This window comes from Stenella coeruleoalba (assembly GCF_951394435.1).
Source record: "Stenella coeruleoalba genome assembly, chromosome: 13".
Classification (NCBI taxonomy): Eukaryota; Metazoa; Chordata; class Mammalia; order Artiodactyla; family Delphinidae; genus Stenella; species Stenella coeruleoalba.
In genome coordinates, this window is record NC_137159.1 from 68,671,173 (window position 1) to 68,681,247 (window position 10,075).

Below are 10,075 nucleotides of genomic sequence, written 5' to 3' on the forward strand. Positions count from 1 at the left end.
AATTGTAAATACCACCTGTGGGCTGCTTTCAGCCCATGTGCTGAACAGACAAGTCATTTGCTAAGCCAGATTCTAAGTTTTTTGAAAAAAAAGGTGATTCATGCATGTCACAGACCCTTTACACTGGGCTTAGGTAGGATCAGGTGAAAGATTTTTCTTGTAACCCGAGACCACGATGTAGAGTTTCAATCTAAAAACAGCCAAGATCTCACCTAGTACTGCTTTGAATTAGAGCTTTAACAAAAGATGCCAGAAAAATAGCTGATTGACTATAATGCCACAAGCCTCTAAGATTCAACAACTGTCTAATTTTATTTCCAGAGAGCTGCGCCCACATTTCCTCAGGAGATAGATTGGGCCACAGGGAGGAACACGTGTTATTTTGGAACAACATTGGTTTCTTAGTGCTTGTGGTCATGGTGAACACTCTATCCTTCTCCCCTATAAATGCAGTAGGATACGTACCAGCAGAGCTCAAAATGTGAGCTGATCCTTACCTTCAGCCAGAAATTTGACAAGTAAAGGAGAAAATGGGCAATTTTGAAAATCTGTAGTAAACAATAGCTCGAGTGGGAAAGTGTACAGATCTGGGTAGGGCAGGAGTCCTTATCTGATAGGGATTTCCAAGCTGTGTGGTACCACTGCCCCAGAAGCCCTAGCCATTAGCTTTATGGAAATACACTATAGCACCTCTTATTTAAAAAAAAAAAAATCTAGGAGTTAAAGCAGTCCAGAGCTGTCCTAGAAAATCCTAGATACTACTTTGGAGACATGAGTTTGAGAATATGGACCAATGGCATTTTTCTAACTATATAAGCACAAATCAAAAATAGCAGTTCTCTTGGTTTCTTCTGTGTTACAGCTGGCTCCCTTCTTACCATTCCTGCTCACCGCGGCCATCTCTGTTATTGCATGGGAGTTCTTTCAAGATCACTCTGGACTGTGACTCTGCCTTTTCTGTGAAGTACAAGAAAGAACAGACTGGAAACTCTTGCACAAATCTCACTATGGAAAATTTTCTTTTCTTATATGAAACAATGGTTATTTTTTAGGAATGTAGTTTTTAAAATTTCAAATAGTGGGGGAAAACACCACTAAGAGACAATAGTACAGGCTATTTTAATATTTTTATTAAGGGCTATAAAAATATCCAGAAAGATAAATAAATGTGATGCAATGATATATGTCCTAATATGAAGAACTTTCTTTCACTGCATTGTTTTCCTTCACAATGGCCTTCAAATCACAGGAGGCAGTGATTCCATGCCATTTCCTCTTCTTTCATTACACGCTGCAGAATTTCTGAATCAGTATCCCGCCCTCAGTCTTCTCATTTATAAATCAAATTCATTTTCAATCCATTGTTTAGAGGGAGCGTATTTTTTTCTGTTCCACAAAGAGGACTTTTTTTTTCACTGAAGGAGGAGAAAAAAGGATTGTAGCAGAAAACTAAAAAGTATCATCACCATTTTTTAATAAAAATACATATCAGACCATGAGCCCTCTCTTCTTTTTCTTTCCTTTGTCATGAGGATGGAGCTGACTTGCTAACTCAGTTCCTCAATCCCAGAGATCAGAGAAGACTGGAGAAAATGGTAAGGAAAACAAGGGAAGGTGCACCAGCCAATCAGTGGCATCCTTGGTACCCCACAAGGTCACATTTCAACCAATGTGAAATAATCAAATTTAAAAAAAGAAAATTACAAGCAAAAAAATGAAAAACAACGTCTTCACCCAGCTAATGTCCACTCTTGTAGGAGGTGAAGCAAGAGCTAGACTCCAGAAAAAGAGCAGTAAAAACTGAGCAGACCACAGAAGAAAAGGAAGCCTGGCTGAAAGAGTAAATACACATTAAACCTTGTACTTTCCAGAAATGGTTTCATATACCCAAATATAAATTTTCAAGTTTGGTAATAGATTTATTAACATCATAACCCAAATCTTATTATTTTAAACATCATAACAGAATACAGTTCTCTGAAACACCCAAAACAAAAATGCTAACTGCCTGGATGAAAGATTAGAGACTAGATGCTAGGTAATAAGGTTTTCATAGTTCCTGTAATGCCCTATTATAGCACTCCATTAACATCACACATCTCTCCCTCCCCCGCCTCCCCCCACACCACCTGAATTCTTCTTTGCCAAAAACACCAAAAACAGTGCATCCAGGAAGATCCAGGAACTCAAAAGACTAAGACACGACAGCAACTCACCTGTCCCTACCACATAGAGATTTTAGCTTTGTTTTTTTGTTATTCTTCTGTATCAATATGGATACCCTGTATATGAGATTCCCAAACTGTCTATGATTAAGAATTAGCTAGAGAGCTTATTTAAATACACTCCTACTTCTTACCTCCACCTCTACCCTAATTCTGGTTCTGTAGAACTAGAGGGGGACTGGAAGTCTGTATTTTTTCAAAACCCTCAGATGATTCTGATGGGCAGCTGAAATTAATAACCATTAACCAGTCAACAGAATTTTATCTATAAAGTTAATTTAAAATACATATTTTATTACTTTGTATATAGGGATATTTTTAATATACTTCAAATCATCTAATATTAAACATAAGTAGGACTCATGCTCCTTCAAAGTCCAAGGAAGACTACAAAGCATTATAAGACAGTAGTAAAGAACCCAAACAGCTTCCTACCAGACAATGTTATTCATTGCAAGAAATATTTCCCCCATGTTTTTCTACATGGAACTAAAAAATGGATTAAAAAAAGAATCTGTCTCATGGATAACCAGTCAGGAGATTATTTAAATGACCTTGAACAGAAATAACTGATGAATATTAGTAAAGCAAGGCTTTATTCATAAAAATTTTGACTTACTTCCTGCATTCCTTCCCTTAATTCAAAGAATAAATATTTAAGTTCACAGAACTGTGCTAGGCAAAGTGGAATTTATGAAAGCGTAAAAGTCCCTGATTTAATAGCAGTGTATCATGAGGTGCCTGTATGGATGTCCAGGAAGCCCCACAGGAACCTAAAGATCAAAGGGGACTGGAATGGTGAGGGAAACGCCTCACAGAGAGGGTCAGGTTTAGCCTCTGAAGCAGCAGCATCTGGATGAGCTAAAACAGGAAAGGGCATATAGTGTAGAGAAATGGTGATAGGAGGTAAGAATGACAGTGTTGACCACAGGGGAAGGTCCTGATTAAAAAAAAAAAAAAAGAAAACAGACTAATTTGGCTCCATGTAATAGAAAAAATATGGGGCCTGGAGTCAAAAAGATTGGGTTCAAACCTTGGTGCCACCATTTATCTACTGGGAGTCCTTGGGCAAATTTCTCAAAATACTCTTCCTTCAGTTTTCTTCCCTATGAGAGGGATAACTCCATCTCCCTCACAGGTTGCCAGACAGCAAACACAGTATGTGTTAGATGAGTTGAAATGACACACTGCTATCCACAATCATAAACATATATTAATTTTCTGTCAAAATATTTGCTGCTTAATTCACAGAAGAATGAATCTGTCAAGTTCTTCCCCTACATCTAACCTAAATCTATTCTGCTTCAATTAAAGTCTATATTGTCTTGTTTAGTCATCCAAGGAATTAAAACTGACAAGTTTTCATTTGCTTTATAATAAACCTTCATATATTTAACAAAGTTTAATAAGCTTATGCCTCAACCTTTAATCCTTCCTCCTTGGAAATTTGCATCTAGTTTCATATGAGGAAAAGGAGTTTGAAAGGACTTAGGCTGGTTCTAGCCATAGAGTATACCATAAAGTACTCAAATAATTGGGAATTTTTCCATGTTTCCTTGCCTGATTTCCTTCATAAAGCAGACAAGCAAAACATTACCCTTAAACTAACCATTTATTCACTGCAGTAAAATATGCTGGGAGAAATGCCAAGCTATTTGGTACCCTGGGCAATGGGGCAGGCCGCAAGGCAAATATCATGCAAGTGTCCATGGCATTCAGTGAGTGGGCAGGAAGCCAAGTGCTCTGCTATCCCAGAACATTCTCTTCTTCAGAAGAGACAAAGTTGTGCTGTCATGGCTCCGACCATTCCTTATCAGAAAAGCTCTAATCATCTGTTTGAAATTTATATATGAATCTTTTCTTCCACTTTCAACTTACAGTCAGAACTGTTTATGGCTGTATCCTTTCCCAGTCTCAAAACTTAAAATCAGTCTGACAAATAGTAAGTTCCTAACACCTCCATACTAACAGTGAAAATTCCAATACATTTTCACACTTAAAATATCAGAGAAGGTTATTCAATCAACATTTATTAATGTTGTATAAGTTCCTAAAAAACTCTATAATGGAGCTAAAATGCTAGAAAAACAACTACTTTATTGTAAAGTTCATCACTTTGGGTTTTCACCAGCTGATACAAAGAAATCAGAGGGAGAAAACCACCACACCAATCCAATATCACATTGCTATGATCTGAATGTTTGCATTCCCCCAAATTTACGTCGAAATCCTAACCTCCAGAGATGATGGTATTAGGAGTTAGGGCCTTTGGGAGGTGCTTTGGTCATGAGGGTGGAGCCTTCATAAATGCGATTCATTCTCTTATAAAAGAGACTCCAGAGCTTGCCTGCCCCTCCACCATGTGAGAACACAGCAAGAAGAACCCCTTCCTATGAACTAGAAGAGGGCCCTCGCCAGAAAGTGACCATGCTGGCACCTTGATCTCGGACGTCCCAGGTCCCAGAACTCTGAGAAAGAAAGATCTGCTGTTTATGAGTCACCCAGTCTGTGGTACTTTGTTATATCAACCCAGACTAAAACACATACCTTATCATTCTAATAATTTTTCCACCATGAGATGTCATCCTGAAATTCAGACTCCTAATTATCAGGTACAAACCTAGAATCCCCTTTTTATTATAATAAAGAATGACCAGAAATTTTAACACCAAAAGAACAGCAGGAAATTTTATTTCTGTTAAAGAATGGAATTTATACCAATTTTAGGCTGACAACTGGGCTTCTCAGAGCCTTTTTTAAATGCCTCCTTACATTGGTACAGCCCTCATTTTTTTTTTAAGGTGGTATTATTTTTGTTTTTCTTAGACATTGACAAATACAGCATAATGAACAGTGGCTGTGAGACCTTCCGTACAAACTCTGAAAGCAGCTAGTAAGGTAGCTGTCAGCCAGATTCGCATTAATGCCCAACCACAGTTCATGCACCAGTAAGTGAGTTTTAGCCTCTTATGAAATCTCTCGATAACAGGTCCATACGTAGAGTGATTCCGGGCCTAGACTTGGAGTCAGACAGTCCTGAGTTCAAATTTGTATTCTGTCACATATTTTAGCTGTGTGTCCTTGATTAAGATCCTTGGTACCAGATTCCTAACCTATAAAATGGGGTTCAGATTGCCTGGAGAGTATGGGTGCTTATGTTACTACGCATTCACATATCTGAAGACCTGAAGACTTGTGTAAGTAAACAAAGAAGACAGAATTTTCCATTTGGTCTGGTTATTCACAAGCACTAGTTTGTTTCCTTTCTCTCAAGGATCACTGTCTTTTGTTGCCTATATTGTCCTTTTGTTGTTGTTGAGTTTCAAGTGGGAAAGTAAATTCGGTCCCATTGCTCCATCTTGGCCACAAGTGAGTCGATCAGGTCTTGTTCTTAGTTAAAGAAAAAGTTGATTATGACATTAAGTGCCTATCTTTCATTATATAATGGATGAATTTGGAGAAATAAGATTCTAGCACCAATTTCAACTCTGATCACCAACCAGGTGTCTCACAATTCAACTCAACTCTGACACTATCCTCCTGGAGATAGTAACTCAGGAACAGCCAGATGGAAGTGACGCATAGGGCAAGGTACGGGGAAGGGGAGTGAAGCTTCCGTGCCCTCTCTGAACATGCCAGTCTCCCAGAATCGCCACGTGATTACCAACCCAGAAGCTCCGGCACTGCCATTATTAACAAGCAATTATAAAGGGGCTGTTTCGAAGCAAAGGCACAAAAATGAGATGAATGGCCTGCAGTTTTGTTTGCTAGTTAATTTTGCATAAATTGGCTCATGAAATCCAAAAACAGGATAGGCTACCACCAACAGTAATCGGGGTGCTGACCCTTTTTATCTGGACTTTGGAACATTTGTCTCTTTCAGACAAATGTTTCTATCCACTAAGGCCATTTAAAGTTATCACTTACTATGGCATTTTAGCAGATGGTAAAACAGAAAATGAAATTTCCTACCCTCCTGCTCTAATATATAGACAGCATACTCTTTAACTCGAATCTGGACCTAATTACTTGCCACTGTTGGGCAGATGACCCTAGCAGAACATTCCCTCCCTTTTTCAAGACACTCTTCTCTGTTTCCAGAACAATATCCCCTATTTACATGGCTGCTTTCTCACCTTCAAATCTTTGGTTAACCATCTCCTACTGGATAGACTTTCCCTGAACTATCCTATCTAAAGGATAAAGGTAGGATCCACCTCCCCCCAACTTCATCCTGTATCTCAGCATCCTGCTTGTTTCTCTCATAGCACTTAGCATAATTTGTCATTTTTCCTTTCTCTCCCTTCCAAAACCAGACTGTAAGTGCCAATACCACAGGTACTGAGTCTATCCTGTGTCTTCGTATATCCCAGCACCTGGGATACTAACTAGCACCACGGTAAACTTTCAATATGTACTTGGAATGAATGCTATAGTGACAAAGGGGCCACAAAACTGCCGAAGATGTTCAGCATCAATCTGAACAGGGCATCAGGCCTTGAAAGCATTTGAATTTATTATGGAGCAACTTCTCTGAATCTTACCTACTGGATCATAATGCAAGAGAGTCAGTTTCTCCCGCAGTCGGCTTCTCTTAGTGTTGAAGGAAAAACCTGTTCCAGCTTGGCTCAACATTTTCACCAGAATTGTTCTAAGATTTAAAAGCAAATTGTTACAAGCTGAGGAAACAGAATAAAATCAGTCATGGGGGGATGGCACATTTTGAGAACCCTATACAGCAGTATTACTTGTGAGACATCACTTAAGCCTTAAATTCAGTTCTAAGACAGCCTATTTTTCCATAAATGACAGCTTGAATGGTTCTAATTCCCAAGATTTGTTCCATTACGCAGGGTACCTTGGTAATGACCTAACCAAAGCAACAAGAACAATCAAACCACACTGTGGGAATAGACTCAGACACCCACCTTTTAGAAAGAGCAGAAGTCAGGAGTGGGAAAAATACGCAAGTACTGGTAACCCTAGCTGGCCAGTCAGGAAGATGGCTGTCTCAGAAGAGCCCTATCTTCCATGGATGAGTAATAAGAGTAAAATCAGGAAAGGACAGAAAAAAGTATTGGAACTTTTACATTGACAATGTGCAAAACCTTGTTCCCCTTTACATTTTGTTTAAGTTGTTTAAGTTCTAGTCATCCAAAGCACTAAAGTTCATGTTTTGCCTCACTGGACCTTTTAATACCTCATACTATTTGTTACTCTTGCACATGTCTTGTCTCCCTATGTAGATCATGCTATTTGATTTCTCATCTAAGTCCAAAAAAGAATTTGAAGCATTCAAATATACAATATATCTAAGATATATTACACATCTTTGCATCCCTTTCAATGTACAGCACAGTGCCTCATACTAAGAGGGATAGAATATCTGTTGATTAAGACAGACAATAATTAGTCATTCATTCAAAAAGATTCAACAAATATTAAGTGCTTACTCTGTGGAAAGCACTATAGGAAATGCAAAGCCCTGTAAGTCCACATCCGCACCTTGGAGAACTACCAGTAATAGTATGGAAGGTGGGCCTCCCTGGTGGCACAGTGGTTGAGAGTCCGCCTGCTGATGCAGGGGACACAGGTTCGTGCCCTGGTCTGGGAGGATCCCACATGCCACGGAGCGGCTAGGCCCGTGAGCCATGGCCGCTGAGCCTGCGCGTCCGGAGCCTGTGCTCCGCAACAGAAGAGGCCACAACAGTGAGAGGCCTGCGTACCGCAAAAAAAAAAAAAAAAAAAAATAGTACACAAGGTCTGTAAGGCAAGACATACATGACAAATGGCACAAGGATTCAAAGAACATGACAGGCAGGGAGCATCTCTAAAGAAACTGAAGGCATGGGAGATTCCTACAGAACCTGAAGGTGGGAAATAAATAACTGGACTGTGGGAAAAGCTATATTAATCAATAAAAAATATTGAGGGTAAAACACTAACATACATGTGTTTCATTAAGTTTAATCCAAAAAACCTAGTTTTAAGGATTTGTGATGTGTCTTGGGTTGTAAACAAAGGCTGCTTTAGAATTTTTCTATTTTTAACACAGAAAATCTTACTTTGGTTATTGTCTACAAAATTTATTTTGAAATACCAGTTTGGTATTTATAGTCTCTCTGGTACAGCATGAAAACTTTAGCCTTTGCTATTTTTGAAATGCTTATACCATGAAGGCAAAGCATTACAAAACTCAATAAAACAGGCTCTGTCGATTAATCAAATCACAGCTTGTTCTGCTCGACTCCTGTAGTGGGCTCCAGACAAACGTCCCTTGGTCCTCAATTTGAGGAAACAGAATTACAGTGGTAGTCCAAAGAGAGCACGGGGACCCTGATGATTTGTTTAGGAACAAGACAGCAAGAGCAACTTTTTTTTTTTTTTTTTTGCTGTGTTGGGTCTTCGTTTCTGTGCGAGGGCTTTCTCTAATTGTGGCGAGCGGGGGCTACTCTTCATCGCGGTGCGCAGGCCTCTCACTATCGTGGCCTCTCTTGTTGTGGAGCACAGGCTCCAGACGTGCAGGCTCAGTAGTTGTGGCTCACGGGCCTAGTTGCTCCGCGGCATGTGGGATCCTCCCAGACCAGGGTTCGAACCCGTCTCTGGCATTAGCAGGCAGATTCTTAACCACTGCGCCACCAGGGAAGCCCAAGAGCAACTCTTAGTAAATTATTTGAATGTTCACTTAAGTAGGTCAGTTGGGAAGGAGGGAAAATATTTTTTGAAATAGTTCATAGGGCCAAAATAATTCATCAAGTAACTAATCCTCAAATCAACTTTTAGAAAATTGAAGCCAAATGCTTAATTTCACATAAGGATTCATTGGCAGCAGTGGGACTGATGAATCTAACATAAACAAGTGAAGTTTAAAAAGAGAAAAACTTTTACTTACTTTGACTTGGTCTTGGCAACTTTTTTTGTAGGGAGGAAAGAGAAAAGAAAAATAACGATATATTATCTTGCTTATGCAAAGCTCATATAATGTCAGGATAATCAAAATTATTTAAATCATGAAGTAGGCCATAAATTGTCACTCAAGTCACTACTCCCTAGCTATTAGGGATCCCGTTAGGATTTTATAGAAGGTTTTTAAAAATCCAATCAGACCACCACAGTTCTGGATGTAATGCTATGCAGTCTCTTTTCAGTTGGACTGGTTACCTTTTAAATCTTCCTAAACTAAGATCTGCTCCACTTGCTCCTCTTCTAAGGTGCAAACACTTGCACTAGAACAAGCCTCTTGTTTGATAAGTTAACCTTTCCAAACTCCAACAACCATCACATCAGGTGGAGAAGTGAAACTAACTCTAACCGGGAAGTCAGCCTGGTGCATGGAAGAACACTGTCTTGGGAGCCAGAGGGCTTCTTTCCCAGCCCAGCTGTATGACCTAGAGTCAATCACTGCTCCTCATCTTTAGAGTTCTAAACGACTGAACTAGAGGTTTTCCCCAGTTAGCACGTCCGGAGATTCTGCTGACACACCGCTATAGAGGGCGGGGGAAAGCGCCCCACTCCTGACGGGCTGACCCTACAGTCCGAACGAACCGCAACTGATCCTGAACCAGCGCCGCAGACCCCCGAGACCCCCTAGCCCCGCAGTGAGCGCGGCGCGGGGTCATGCCGGGCGCTGTAGTCCTGAAGGCCTGGGAAGTCGCAGCGGCAGCTTCCCGACCGGCGCGCGCACCCCACCCCGCAACGTCCCGGGGCCCGCCTGTCACGGCCTCCCGCCCCCGCTGCACGCCCTGCCACCGCCTCCAGCCCCACTTACAAGTGACCGCGGACAGGAACATGGCGACAGCAGCCTCGAAAGCAGGTCCAAATTCCCTCAACAAATAACTGCTTCCGGGGCA

The 10,075-nt window shown here is 40.5% G+C and overlaps 1 protein-coding gene across 2 annotated transcripts in view; it reads right to left on the bottom strand.

Annotated features, from left to right (window-relative positions):
* Positions 1 to 10,075, bottom strand: part of MRPL33 (mitochondrial ribosomal protein L33) — a 30,362-nt gene extending 20,287 nt beyond the window's left edge. For both annotated transcript variants that reach the window (XR_013831050.1, XM_079940886.1), the window contains exons 1-4: positions 9,994 to 10,075; positions 9,118 to 9,136; positions 6,770 to 6,876; positions 879 to 957 (exon numbers count right to left, since the gene is read on the bottom strand). Coding sequence is in view for 1 of the 2 variants with exons in the window: in XM_079940886.1 (XP_079797012.1) it covers positions 879 to 957; positions 6,770 to 6,876; positions 9,118 to 9,136; positions 9,994 to 10,015 (227 nt within the window). In the remaining variant the exon portion in view is untranslated. The remainder of the gene's footprint in view (positions 1 to 878; positions 958 to 6,769; positions 6,877 to 9,117; positions 9,137 to 9,993) is intronic.